Genomic DNA, 15,797 nt, shown 5'->3' on the forward strand with positions numbered 1-15,797 from the left:
GATGGGGGGAGAAAAGAAGCTGCATGTTGAGTCTGAAACCTCCATCTTTAGAGTGAGTACAAATCCAACTATCCTCCCTACCTCTAATGGGATTTTAGTAATATGATGGACCAAAATAAAGGAAAGTAAAGAAGAAAAGAAAGAGCTATTCCAACTGTTATTAAGCACAAAATTCCAAATTAGATTGATTGAAGTATCCATCACCAAATCTATAGGGATTAGATGGTTTGGGAGAGAGGGGATCCATTACTTCAACTCCCCATAGACTCATATGTGACCAAGTAGTCACGGACTCGCGGGTTCGAGTCTGGAAATAGCCTCTCTGTGAAAATAGGGGTAAGGCTAAGTACCAGTCCCCGCAGTGGCGGGAGCCTTGTTCATTGGGTATGCCCTTTTGGAGAGAGGGGATCCATGGGTCCCACCAAAAGTAAGATTTTTTACCATTGCCTACAGACCTAAAAACAATATTGTTAAGAGTGGGAAGAATTTTAGTCAAAACTATCTAGTAGTTAAACTTAAATAAAATGGAGTCCGTGAAGGTTTGGCTAATGGAAAAATTGTCCAGATGCACTTCTTTAAAATAGAAATATTAGAATCAACGTTATTCAAATGGGGTTGGGAAAAGGAACTAGGGTGTCCCAAGCGCCAGTGCCAGATATCAAAGTGTGCCCCTAGAGAAACCGCAGAAACAAACAGAGTAGCCCGAGCAAATTCAAGATATAAAGTCCACCATTCCTCTTACCCGTCACTAAAGTCCTCTTCGTTTGAGGGTCCTAAAACACATATGAATCAGAAGTAAAGGTTATGAGAAATTGAGAATTAGTAGTTAATTTCCTAATGGAAATGAGGTTATAACGGAAAGATGGCACAATCAAAACATTATCTAAAAAACTTTCAAATGTCAAGGAAATGGCACCTATATGAGATACAAGAACTTGGGAACCATTTAGTAAAGAAATTGGTAAACAAGAATGTGAAGCATGAAGTGTACTAAATAGACTTATGTCAAAAGCAGCATGATGGGTAGACCCGGAGCCCAATATCCAAGTGGAAGATGAATGTAAACCATTTGGGTTACCTGTCATGTTGACTAGAGGGTGGTTACCCGACAGAATGAGAGACAAAAGTTGTTGAATCTGTGTAGCCGTGAGTGTAGGAGCCAAATAGAATCAGTAGTAGCAACAGCCACTAAAGAGGGTGATTGAATAGAATTTGCAATGTCATGGCTGGATCATTTAGAACCAGTCCGATCTTTCCACCAAGCGAGGTAGCCGTGTTTCTTGAAGCAGCGTGAATCCGACTGACCATCTTTACCACAATGAGAATAGTGGTAGATGGGTTTGAATGATGAAGTATTGGAACGTATGGCCGCCATGACATCAGAATTTGGTACAGACAAAATGGCATCATGGATAGAACGTTGGTGTTCTTCCTGTAAGAGCAAGGAATACGCCTTATTTACAGAGGGCAAGGGGTCCATAAGCAATAGTTGGCTACAGACTATAGCATAAGAATCATTCAACCCTTGTAAAAATCCATGAGGTAGTCTTCAGTAAGAATCGTTTGCAAAGAGTTGAGAGCACCACAAGAACAAGATGGAAGAGCCCGATAAGAAAGGAGCTCATCACAAAATCCCTTGATTTTGGTAAAATATGCAACTATGGAGTCAGTGCCCTGTACCTGTGTTGAGGTGGCTCTGCGGATCTCAAAAATCTATGGAGCATTCTTTTGTAAAAATCGTTCATGTAGGTCTTTCCATATGTCTGTGGCTGAGTCAATCCATAAAATGCTATAAGAAATGGAAGATGTAGTTGAATGCACAATCCATTAGTGCACCATGCTGTTGCAGCGCACCCAATTAGTATAATTAGGGGATGTAGGATCGGGTTTGGCAAGAGAACCATCAAGAAACATCAACTTATTCTTTGCCTCAAGGGCCATAAGCATCGAGCGATGCCAGGTGGGATAATTATGCCCATCAAGAAACGGAGTAACCAGGGAAGAGTCTGGTTGATCAGAAGAGTTTAGAAAATATGGAGAACAAGGTGATAATGGCACCACTGAAGGTGTATTGGAGGTGTCTCCCATGGTGAGAGATGACTAATTTGGACTGCCTAAGGGATTTGGAAATTCAAAGTTGAGAGAGGACGAATTTGGAGTGTCTAAGGGATTTGGAAATTCCAAGTTGAGAGAGGACGGATTTGGAGAGCCTAAGGGATTTGAAATTTCAAATTTGAAATTCCAAATTTGAAATCTCAAAAATTGGAGGATCTATTAAGGGTGTCAATTTGGAACCGAAATCGAAACCGCCCGCGTAAAATTGTTCCAAACCGTACCGTTGCAAAAATGGTATGATACGGTATGGTCAAACGGTATTGACCACGATATGGTACGGTATCAGTATTGGGTACAATACTGACGGTATGTACCGAAACCATACCGTTATACCGAAACTGTACTGAAATCATACCATGTTGGGGAGCGTAAGAACAAGTACTAAAGTAATAAAAAGCTTCTTCACTTCAGTGGCATTTCTGGTAAATACGTAGAAAAAATAGGAGAAAATTAAGAGGTATGAGCGTCTGACGTTGTAAACAACAAGTAAAACAAGACAACTCTTGACTTCTTTTAACTTTTTCATATCGAAAACCGTGACATCTGACACACTTTCCTATTAACTAGAATGTTGTCCAAAATGACATGTCAAGTCATGCATGGGATGGGATCATGGTGACATGGTGTAGACACTGAATTTTGTCACCCCCAGCGATGATGACAACAGGACTCTCTCAAGAATGACTCTTGTCCCTACATCTAAGCCAAATCATCTTAACATCCCTAAAATGACTTATAAGACCTTTTTACCAAAATGTTGAAGGAGGTACTGCTCACCTTCCCTAACCACGGCCCCGTGGAGGTGCCCCACGGTCAGGGTGTATGGAGCCACGACGCCATAGGGGTTTTCGAAGTCAGCCTGCTGACGTCGCCCACGACGCCGTGGAGGACTTCTCTGGCCCAAGCTGTGGGGCACCCTCCCCTATAAATAGGAGGGTCCCCCTCCCTCCAAACCAGAGCTTTTCGGGCAAAGAGACCCTCCCAGCTCATTTTTTTACCCCTTTTCCCCCCAATTCTCTCCCTTTTGAGTGTCTGTTGGAGCGAGATTCCAAAGGCATGGGTAGATCCTTCGATTACCCACTAGAGTAAAGAGCGGTTCTTACCCTGCAACTTCGTTATCCCGTCAGTGTACGGATAATGAAAAATCCCCTTCGCAGCCGTTATTCTGTCTGTATACAGATAACGAGAATCCCTTATATAGCCGTTGCTCTGCTCGAAGTGAGTAACGAAACCCATCTCATATAGTCCTTACTCTGTCCGACAAGAAAGAGACAAGCCGATCGTCCGTCTCCACCTGAGCCGTGGGACATCGCATATTTCGTATTTGGTGCATTTCCATTTATTTCTTGTATTTCTTGACAGATATCTGTCTCTTTCCTTCTTATTATTTTTGGCGTAATGTAGACAATTAAAGTAATTCATTTTAGTGTACATAGTAAATGATTTCTTCTTTGTCATGATTAGTGCATCATAACCTAGCCTTGCATGTTAGTATAGGATATATTATTAAGGGAGAATATTCAAAAACAAGCATCTAGTAGAAAGACCGATTTATTTGGGTGAGGTGGGTACCTAACACCTTCCCACTCTCGTAACTTGACTACTTACCCTGAATCTCTGACCAGACCATATGGAATCACGTAGCCCTTTCCGCTAACCCCGGATGGGGTTACACCCATTGGGTCCTAGGCCCTAATCCTAGGTGGCGACTCCATTTTTTTATGAAGTATGATCCCAATCTCCATGATAATATGTCGGAACAATACGCCGTTATTCATCGAAGCCAATCCTTATCACCATAAGGCTGAGGAACCCTCGTCCCGAGGATTACGGTACTTACACATGGTGGGAGCCTCATACAACATCCATGAAATGTCAAATGTGATTTTCTAAACCGTTTCTATACCGCTTTTATACCATTTTTTATACCGTATCAAAATCATATGGAAACGATATGGTATCAGTATTGAAAATATGATTTTTAAACTGTACGGTACGGTATTGGTATTGGGTACCTGTTTTTGGTACCGTACCAAAACTGTAGCGTAATACTGAAACCGTTTCGGTTGACACTCTTAGGATCTACCTAAACTGATACCATATTTGGTAACAAGAAGATTTCAGGCTAAAATTAGCTTGCTTTCCATTGAGAGATGGTAGGAGTGTTTATACATAAAATAATAGGAATCTGGTGGCATGATTGCCTCCCTAATCTAAGGGATATGATCTCCTAATCTAATGCAATATAATTGTACAATTGATTCTCTAATCTAATTCAATGTTGTGCACTCATACATTTCAAAAATAACTTCATTGGATGAGGCTGAATGTGATGGCATGGATAAGACTGACCATCATCATCCACATGCAAAACATCACCCATTGCCACTTCATGCGTATCTGATGACCCTCCTCCTGTCTTCTCTATATAACCATCCCCAAACAGTCCCTCCCAACAGTCCTCTAAGCTTCTTCCCTTCAGTGCAAGGATGTATTCTTCGCCCTCTTCTCCTCCTCCACTTCTCTTTCTTTCTTGTTCTATACTTGGTCTTCTTCTATTTTTAAGTGCAGTTTCATCCACCACTAAGATTGGCCAAGGCTATCGTTTGATTTCTGTTGAAGAGTCCCCCAATGGAGGGCTTGTGGGCCACTTGCAAGTGAAGCAAAAAACTAGTTTATGGTCCTGATGTTCCCTATTTGCAGCTCTTTGTCAAGTATATTGCAGCTCTCCTTGTTCTATTCTTAATTATACTCTTGATATTCCTTATTTGCGCTCTCCTTTTTTTTTTATTATTCTTAATGATACCATGTGATGTGGTTCATTTTTCATGGGTTCATGAAGAATCTCTCTAACATTCTTTTGATCTATGAATAACAAATCTAAAAACAATGTTGTTAAGAGTGGGAAGAATTTAAGTCAAACTATTCCATGCAATAGAGCCTCTCTTAGCCTTGAATATGGGGTGGAGAATAGAGTTGGAGGGAAAATACGTAGTCTTTAAAACCTGAACCCATAACACATTTTCTTCATTAAGAAGCCTCTATCCTAACTTCAGGAACAAAACCTTACTCTGATTGGAGGCTTTACGAAGACCCAATCCTCCAGCGGAAATTGGTTTGCAAATTTTATCCCAAGAAATCAGATGTAGCTTCTTATTGGAATTCGTATCACCATTCTAAAACTTCAAACATGTGGAATCCAAGCTCCTATAGATCTTGAGAGGAAAAGCCAAACATGACATAAAATATGCTAAAATAGAAGAAATAACCTATTGAATTAATACCCTTCTAACCGCATAGGAGAGATAATTAGATTTTTAAATTGAAAGACGCCTTTGGACTCTCTTAACTATCGGTTCAAAGTCCTTCAGTCTAGATTTATGGCATCATGGTTCATCTCCTTAATTCCAATAAGAGAATAGAGCTTTTGTCTCTCTCTCTCTCTCTCTCTAAAAGATCGATTAAATCGACCATGTGAGATACTAAAATAAGGGAATCAATTAGGCTAGACCAAAACCGGCCTAGATCAACGGAATGACACCCATGAGGCCGTAAGCTCATGACTAAATCCTATTCTCTGTGGTCAAGTGCCTAACGCACTTGGTAGCTAATGATATCTAAAGGTGCATTGCTACCAGGAGGTCTTGAGTTCCAGTTTCCTAGATCACATCTTACACCCCGTACCTATAAAAAAAACAAAATCCTGTTCTCGGGTAAAAAGTAAGTGAAATCTAAACTCGCTCATCTGGAATATCAAAATCACAGACACAAAAAGTCTCAAGATTTTAAGGGAAAAGAGGACCGACTGACCATCATCATCCACATGCAAAACATCACCCATTGCCACTTCACACGAATCTACCCTCTTCCTGTCTTCGCTATATAACCCCCATCCCCAAACAGTCCTTCCCATCTGTCCTCTAAGCTTCTTCCTTCAGTGCAAGGATGTATTCTTCTCCCTCTTCCCCTCCTCCACTTCTCGTTCTTTCTTGTTCTATACTTGGTTTTCTTCTATTTTTAAGTGCAGCTTCATCCACCACTAAGATTGGCCAAGGCTATCGTTTGATTTCTGTTGAAGAGTCCCCCAATGGAGGTCTTGTGGGCCACTTGCAAGTGAAGCAAAAAACTAGTACTTATGGTCCTGATATTCCCTATTTGCAGCTCTTTGTCAAGTATATTGCAGCTCTTCTTTTTCTATTCTCAATGATACTCTTGATATTCCTTATTTGCAGCTCCCCTTCCTTTTTTTTTTCTTTTTTTTTTATAATTCTTAATGATACCATGTGATGTGGTTCATTTTTCATGGGTTCATGAAGAATCTCTTTAACATTCTTTTGATTTTTGAATATCCAGGCATGAAACACAAGATAGATTACGGGTTCACATTACTGATGCAGAGCAGGCAAGATGGGAAGTTCCCTACAACTTGCTACCAAGAGAGCAACCTCCTCTAGTGAAGAAAACCATTGGGAAAGCTAGAAAAACACTCTTTTCGCCTTCTGATTACTCAATTGGGGAACTCATCTTCAGCTACACTGTAGATCCATTTGGGTTTGCAGTGAGAAGGAAATCAAATGGACAAACCCTCTTCAATTCAAGTGTTTCTGAATCAGACCCATATGGAGATATGGTGTTTAAAGATCAATATCTCGAAATCTCAACCAAATTGCCTGGGGATGCTTCTCTGTATGGTCTTGGAGAGAACACACAACCACACGGGATTAAGTTATATCCTAACGATCCTTATACTTTGTATACGACGGATATTTCAGCCATTAATCTCAACACAGATCTCTATGGGTCACATCCAGTGTACATGGATCTCAGAAATGTGAAAGGAGAGGCTTTTGCACATGGAGTATTGTTGTTGAACAGTAATGGCATGGATGTCTTCTACAGCAAAACCTCTTTGACATATAAGGTTATTGGGGGTGTGTTGGATTTTTATTTTTTCTCAGGTCCAACACCTCTAGCTGTTGTTGATCAGTATACTTCTTTTGTTGGTCGGCCTGCTCCCATGCCTTACTGGGCTCTAGGTAAGCTTTTATTATGACCCTCTTTTTTTTAATTTTCTTTTCTGGCATCTTAAATTGTGATAAATGTTGCTTTGTGCCACTCCTTATATTGTGACTTCTGTTCACATTTAGGGTTCATAAAATGCATGTCGATTGGATTGGTTAATCTTAGGAGTTGGGCTTGTGATTTGTGATTTCTTTGTTAAACTGTAGCCTTGTCTGGTTTTATAAACATGGCTAATGGGTAATGACAAAATGGGGTTGTGGAATTGAATTAATTGATTATGGGGCAATGCTGAATAATAATGTGGCTAGTTGCCTTTGATTGACTGACTGCAGGGGATGGGTCTTGATTCACGCATGGGTTGTTGGATTGGTCCCATTTCTATGTTTGTTTCTGGTTAGTGTTACTACTACAACAGTAACAGATATCTACTTTGTTTAATGTTGAAAGTATTTCTACTTTCTAGAATCAAGTTTAATTTACTGTTTACAGTGATGTACAATGTTTTATTCATAAAGCTCTTGGGAGTATCAAAGATGCTTCTCAAACGAAGTTTTGTTAATAAAAGAAAGAACTTCAAGCACTCTGGATATCTCGTGAAATCTCTCTGCTTTTTATTTGTCTGGTAGAAAGAATAAAGCAAAGGGCACCCAAAATAAAAAAATCTGGCCCTTCTACCCAACCTTTATAGAAAGTTAAAGATTGACTGTCCTCCGCTTCCCAAAAGCATATCACAATAATGTAACTTGTTGTAACATGTGGTCCTACCACAGCTTCAAGACATACTGACCCATTTGTAAATGAAAATGATGGTAAATTAGGTCTCTTCTGTAACTTATAATATGATTAACGTGTCTGCATCTCTTTGAAGCTGAAATGGTGGGTTATTATGTCAGCATTTCCTTCTTGTCATTACAATGTAGTGAGAATCAGTGGATGATTATCCCCCACCATCCCCACCTTCTAGTGCATATTTTTGGATTGTCATGTTAATAGGATGTCTCAGAACATGATATTAGCACCCTTTGTATATAAAAACACAAACTTTTTTACTGTCCTGAACCCAGAACAAGGGTTATGGCGATGGAGGCAGTGCTCTCTGTAACCTAATATAAGACATGACCTACTATCTCCTGTTAATTTTTATTTTTAAGTTAGTGGCTTTTGGTACCTTTCTATTTTGTCTGCGGTGTTATTTTTTCAATTTTTTGTTCCATGTGTCCACCCTGGATATGATTTCTGATCGTGGTCCATCTTGTCAATATTCCCTATATTGAATAGTCCAGTTTTGTGAATCATTGGGCAAGGTTTATGAATGGGGTTCGACGAGCATTATCCTCAGATCTTGGATGGAGCATTATACGTATATATATATTTTTATGTTTCTATATGATATCTTTATTGTTCTGTAAACTTCCTCTCTGTCCTTGTTGATGTGCATATGGTGACAAATTTCTGTTGTAGATGATTGGCCATTCAGTTGCATATCAAGGAATTATCTAAATTCTTGCAGCATTCCAAACCTACAAAGAAAAAATTCTATTCTGTTGGTTCTGTAATAATATTTTCTTACTTCATTTAGATTGAATTTACAAAGATGTATCATCTATTGGTACATAGACCCACACACCCATTATGTTTATACACATGCCCTCTCAGCCTTGATTCCACTTTACATCAAACTAATGGAGCCTGCAGCTTGTTCTCTCTTTCAGATAAACTAAGATGAATCTATGTTGTTTGTCATAAAATCCATGATCAAATCGGATGAGGAAAATGTTTTGGAAGCACAGTTATTGACAAATAGAATATGCACCATTATTTTTCCTTTGCAGGATTCCATCAATGCAGATGGGGTTATCATAATGTATCGGTGGTTGAAGCTGTTGTTGAGAACTATCGGAAGGCCCAGATCCCATTGGATGTCATTTGGAACGATGATGATCACATGGATGCAGCGAAGGACTTCACCCTTGACCCAATAAACTTCCCTCGTCCTAAGCTATTGGCATTCCTTGATGAAGTCCATTCCAGAGGGATGAAATATATTGTTCTCATTGACCCTGGAATTGCAGTTAATTCCTCATATGGTGTATATCAACGAGCCATGGCTGATGACATCTTCATTAAGTACGAGGGAGAGCCCTACCTTGCTCAGGTGTGGCCTGGTCCTGTCTATTTCCCAGATTTCCTTAACCCCAAAGCTGTTTCATGGTGGACTGATGAAATCACAAGGTTTCACCAACTTGTGCCTGTTGACGGCTTGTGGATTGACATGAATGAAGTTTCAAATTTCTGCTCTGGGAAATGCCAAATCCCAAAGAATCGACCATGCCCTGGCACTGGTGCTGGTTGGGAATGCTGCCTGGATTGCAAGAACATTACAAAAACCAGATGGGATGATCCACCTTACAAGCTAAATGCTTCAGGGATGCAAGCACCTATAGGTTTCAAAACCATAGCCACTAGTGCCATTCACTACAATGGGGTCTTGGAGTATAATGCACACAGCCTTTATGGTTTCTCTCAAGCAATTGCAACTCACAAGGCTCTTCAAGGACTCGAAGGAAAACGCCCATTTGTGTTGTCACGTTCGACCTTTGTGGGGTCAGGCTCGTACGCCGCACATTGGACAGGAGATAACAAAGGCACATGGGAGGACCTAAAATATTCCATCTCAACAATGCTCAATTTTGGAATATTTGGGGTGCCTATGGTTGGTTCAGATATCTGTGGGTTTTACCCTCAGCCCACTGAAGAGCTCTGCAACCGCTGGATTGAGTTGGGAGCATTCTACCCTTTCTCAAGAGATCATGCAAATTACTATTCTCCTAGCCAGGAGCTCTATGTGTGGGACACTGTTGCAGAGTCAGCTCGAAATGCACTGGGTATGCGGTACAAGCTTCTTCCTTACTTATACACCTTGAACTATGAAGCTCATACTACTGGTGCCCCAATAGCCCAGCCATTTTTCTTCTCTTTCCCAAGTTTCACTGAATGCTATGGCTTGAGCACTCAGTTCTTGCTTGGGAGTAGTGTCATGGTTTCACCAGTGCTCACTCAGGGGGCATCTGAGGTGAAGGCACTATTTCCTCCGGGCACTTGGTATAGCTTATTTGATACAACACAAGCTGTTGTGTCTAAAAGTGGGGATTACTTTACACTTGATGCACCATTGCATGTAATCAATGTCCATGTCTATCAGAATACCATTCTTCCAATGCAACAAGGGGGTATGACTTCTAAAGAAGCAAGAATGACACCATTTACTCTTGTAGTAACCTTCCCTGCCGGGACTAACAACGGAGAGGCTAAAGGGAAGCTTTTCATTGATGATGATGAGCTTCCAGAAATGAAACTTGGAAACGGTTATTCGACTTATGTTGATTTCTATGCTAGTGTCAGTCAGAAGACAGTAAAGGTGTGGTCAGACGTTCAAGAGGGTAAGTTTGCGTTGGCGCAGGGTTTGAAAATTGGGAAGATAACAGTCCTGGGTTTGGCTGGAATGGGAGAGGCAATTGCCAATGAGGTAACTGGAGAGCCAATGTCAAGCATTTCAAATGTGGAGTTTAACACAACTCAACATCAGTTCTTGGGGCAACAAGAGGATGGAGTAGATGAAAAGAAGAGTGTAATGGTTGAGGTTACAGGGTTGGAATTACCTCTTGGAAAGAACTTTGCTATGTCCTGGAAAATGGGCATAAAGGGTTGAGAGCAGAGGCAGGTTATCTTCTGCCTCTGTTTTTCTAGGTTTCTACTTATTTATTATTAATGTTGTAGTAGGGTTTGGGCTTAGTGTTAAGGTTGATAGTGAGGAGATGAGTTCAGAAGCTACTCATCCCATTGATGGATAATTCTTCACAAGCTTTTCTTTAGATTTTGCAATTAAAGCTTTAAAGTTCAATTATCATAGTAGTGGGGATGCTCAATGGACAACTAGGCTTCTCTACCCCTTTGCAAATTTGAGATTTTTTGTGTCTTTATTTCATTTGCTTTCATTTATTATGTTGGTTGGTAAGAAGTAGTAGGCTTTGAAGTTTTGATACTTTGAGCTCTATAATTAAGCGTGGCCATCTACTAACTGGGCTTTTACCAAAAAAAAAAAAAAAATTCTACTAACTGGGCTAAGGTGCCCAGGACCATTTGCCTGGCACAGCATGCTCAGAGCCTCAGATGTGCTTTGGGTTGCATTTACGAAAGTTTCATACATTGGACCTGCCGTGATTGTAAGAGCTCTGTAAACTTGCTGCTTGGCTTCTGCGTTATAGTAAGTGTAGTTTCTACTTTGACCATTATACCCTACCAAAATGTATCTTGTGCGAGGGATCTGGGTTTTTTTTTAAAGGTTTAGGAACTTGATTGATACGTCAAAAACTCCTACGTTGATGGAACACGTTAAATTAAGCTTTTTAACCTAATTCACACTAGGCTGGTCCAATCTAGCACTCATACACTAGAGTGGGGCCTATTATGCACATAACAAACCATCATGCTTTTTCTATTGTCGTCCTTGGCGGTTCTCACTCTAGGCAGTTTTCATTCTAGTGGAAGGTAGTTTTTCCAAGCGATTGCACTTTGCTCCAGATTTTTTGCCTAGTAGTACGTAGCCCTTTCTTAAGGGTTTCATTCTATTTTAGGTAGCCCTATCCGTGATTCGAACATGTGACATAGTGTCTGGCTGTGATACTAAATGTTTAGTATTCGATCGATACGTCAAAAGCTTCAAAGCAAATGAAACGTGTTTAATGAATCCCTTTATCCTATCTCATACTAGACTGGCCCAATAGCGTTCATACATTAAAGTGGGTTCCTTTAGGCACGTAACAAAGATCAACAGATTTTACTAAACAGAAAAAAGAAAGTACAGGTTTCTTTGGAGCTGACACTCTCTATTGGGTGGCCCTTATCATTAATTACTGAATTTTTTTTTTTTAAATGGAATTGTCTACCTACTGAACTTGTGAGCCCATAACAAATTGTCTCTATGTATATGTATGAGACATACATGGTGACGTTGACCCAAGTTTATGTACATTATATTAAATTCTGGTATAATATGATGTAGTCTAACCAAAACAATATATATATATATATAATATATAGAAAATATTTTTGAAGAATTTCTAGATCGGTTAGATTTGAAGAAGTCCATTTGATCAGGTCGAAGATCCTAATTTGGCAGCACAATTTTTGAGAGTCATAACTTTTCACTCACGTGAAATTACGGGATTTATAATACCTTTTTGAAAACTTCGGCTAGTGCTTTATAGGTTGTCCAATTAATTTATTCATTGGATCACAAATTTTGGGGTCAAATTTGCATGTTCAAGGGGTGGACCATGTCTCTAAAGCTTTAGTTTCCTATTTTACAAAATAAAATCATCTTGAAGTTTTAAATTAAATCAGTTTGTTTGCTCTTCTTCTTCGTTGGAATTAGAGTTTTCATTACCTTAAGGATTTGAGGGTCGTGAGCGGTAGAACAAGATCTAGCCCCATACTTTTTATTGCATCATAACACCTCTTAAAAAATGTCTCCCATCTTAAGGGTGTTGAAATTTACTCCTATCTTACTTATACTTTATCATATAGAATTGTGAACATATTTGTAGTATACTTGTGACCTCTATGAATTTATAGGGAATGCACATGACTCAAAAATCAAAAGAATGTTACAAGGACTACACGAGACACAAAGACAAAGTTTTGAGGAGGTAGAACCTTGGACTGACTGTAAAGAGGTGCTTCATTCGACTATGGGATCTATTTGTATTATTATCTGATGGTGTTAAGACAATAAACTCTTTTAAATCTATAAATATTTGTAAAATGGATAGGTCAGTAATAGCTTTGGCTCATAAGTTGGCTAGAAAAACTAGGACATATAAGTTAACTGCTCTATTGATGATTTGTACTCTTCTATTTCTGTGATTCTGTGAATGATAACTATATTTCTACCCCTCACCCACCCCCCCCCCCAAAAAAAAAAGAAAGAAGTGAATGATAACTGTATCTTTCTTTTTCTCATTAAAAAAAATTAAAAACGGAAATGTTAACCTCAAAAATCTATGATCTCATAAATCACTCACATCTGAAAAAAAAATTACCTTTTTTTTAGTAAAGTAATTAATTAAAACCTAGAGAGTATGTAACAGTAGAGAAGCATGGCTCTCAATGACACTATCTAGAGCTTTTTTTTTTTTTTTTTTTTTTTTTTTTTTTTGTTGTGTTGGATGAAAAGATAAAAAACCCGGCAGCTGCTAGGGTGAGATATCCTTTTGATAAGACACAAAAAGACCGTGCAGAAGAATCTACACCGGGGTTAAAAATTCCTGCGCAGATTAACACAGAAAAATTAAGATAAGATAAATGTATTTCATTAAAAGGTGTAGGATTAACATGAGTGCATGTTAAACTATCACTATATTCTCATAACAGAGAGGGGGTAATATTTAAAGAAGAGACAATGTTCTAGATGGATCGGCATTGGCTTTCCCATATACAACTTTATTTTTAGTATCCAGATAAAATAGCAAGTGATAATGAAAACAGAGAAAAACCATTTCAGGGATTTAAAATCGAAACGACTATGATTGAGGAAGCTAATACAGAAAAAAGCCAGAGATGGGTATGAGAGAAACTCTGTTCTCAAACCCAAAGGGCCCACAACTCAGATGTGTTTAGCACAAGAACAAGAGAGGAGGATGTGTGAGATGGATTCCATAGAAGATCCACAAAATACATAGTCAGGGTTGATCTGGATCCATTTCAAAATAATTCCTCTTATTGGAATCCCTGCTTGAAAGACATGCCAAAAAAATAATTTAAATTTAAAATGAATGAAAAGTTTCCAAAAGAAATTCCACCAGGATGAATTCCTAGTGTTAGACTAATTGTTGTTAAGAGTCAAGAAATTAGCAGCCTGACAGGTAGAAAATTTACCATCTTCGACTAGGGTACACCACCAAACATCATCATTAGAAGATAAGGGAGTATTATTGACCTTATGAATAAAACAGTATGGAAGGTAAGTTGAAAGTAAAGAGATATTCCAGCGATGAGAAGGGCAAAGATGACTTACCATGTCCTGTCTGTGAGTAGCATTAAGAGAATGGGGAATAGAGAATTCCTTAATAGAAGGAATCCAGAGGTCATCCCACAAGGAGGTGTTTAAACAATTTTCTATTTTTCAAAAAATTATATCTGTATCCGTATCAGTATCTACGCTTAGTCATGATTTTGGGATTGAAGATGGATGTGTTAGGAAAGTATTTTGCTTTGAGGACTTGTGTCCATAAGGCGGATGCTTGGGTAATTAAATGCCAACAAAGTTTAAGGATGAGGGCCGCATTGATAATACAAGCCTTGCGGATACCCAAACCTCCACATCTGGTGGGCATACAAATTTTGTCCTACGAAATAAGAGAAAGTTTCCTGGATGAGCCTTAAACATCTAGCAGAAAGTAATTCATTTCCCCACTATTTTATGGGTCTCCATACTTAAGATTCACACATAGAATACACACTCGTGTTTCTTCTTTAGTTTTTTTTTTTTAGTACATAATTAATGAAGTTTATTATCAATAGTCCATAACGTACTTGAGAGTTGAGACAAACGAAGGAACCATCTTCTAATTTTTAAGCGTGTCAAAAAAACCCGGCCAGCCCGGGCCCACTCAAACCCATCTGAGCCCGGACAGGGCTGGGCCGGGCCTGGGGATAAGGAAGGGTCGGGCTAGGTTTGATATTTGCATGGCCCTGGTAGGGCTGGGCCAGGTTAGGTTGAAGCATCGACTCTATATTATATAATATATATTTATACAATATATAGAGAACGTGCTTTGGTGCAATGATCAAGGTTGCTCTATTAGGTTTGAGTATTGAAATAGACTTTTTGCAAAAAACGCCCTTTTTTTTTTTATAGCTTGGGCTTTGTTAAGTGGGCTGTGATTGGGTTTTGTTTGTAGCACAACTCAATGGACCAAGATATTCAGGGTCAATAAGGGCCGGGCCGGGCTTGGGTAAACCCTGCCAGGGTTGGGTTGGGTTGGGTTGATGGTATGCTTGGCATTTATAGGGCCGGGCTGGGCTTGGGTTTAGCTTAAGGCTCCTAAGGTTGGGCTAGGGGTTAGGGCAAGCCTGGCCCATCCCGGCCCGTTGACACTCCTACTAATTTTTGTCTTATAGAGACACCGCAACATCGAGTTCAGTTCCTCTACATCTACGAGCACCATGTGAGGGGCAATTCACCTACACGTACGTGCAGATGATCCACTGTCCGCAACATCCACCCTCTTTGTCAAAAACGGCTTTCAATTTTGTTTCCCTTATGAGTCTTTAAGCCACATTTATTTTTTTGTTTTTTTGTTTATCACATCTCCCTGTGGAGCATAGAAGCCACCAATCAACCGACCAAGCGGTTGTTCACGTTTGAGCATGAAACTCATACCTATACATATATGGATCAGCCGTATTTGTATTGTACTGAATTAAACACTATCCATACTGTATCAGTCGATCTGTATCGATCAAGTATGGGTATTGGTCATGGCAGATACCGATACCGATATGGGTCAAACTCCCGCTTATGCAAACTGAATCCCTAAAATGAAGTGTGGAAACGGGAAAGTAGGAATCAGAAAGCCTACCACCCTCTTCGTTGATGA

General features: G+C 39.5%; 1 protein-coding gene across 1 annotated transcript; it reads left to right on the forward strand.

The window, feature by feature from the left end:
• The first annotated feature begins 6,024 nt into the window (after positions 1-6,024).
• LOC122663712 (alpha-xylosidase 1) lies at positions 6,025-11,063 on the forward strand. The gene is made up of 3 exons (XM_043859343.1): positions 6,025-6,287; positions 6,469-7,151; positions 8,970-11,063. Exons 1-3 carry the CDS (start codon positions 6,061-6,063, stop codon positions 10,844-10,846), a joined length of 2,787 nt encoding a protein of 928 aa, XP_043715278.1. The 5' UTR covers positions 6,025-6,060; the 3' UTR covers positions 10,847-11,063.
• Positions 11,064-15,797: the final 4,734 nt, after the last annotated feature.

This window comes from Telopea speciosissima, chromosome 6 (genome assembly GCF_018873765.1).
Source record: "Telopea speciosissima isolate NSW1024214 ecotype Mountain lineage chromosome 6, Tspe_v1, whole genome shotgun sequence".
NCBI lineage: Eukaryota > Viridiplantae > Streptophyta > Magnoliopsida > Proteales > Proteaceae > Telopea > Telopea speciosissima.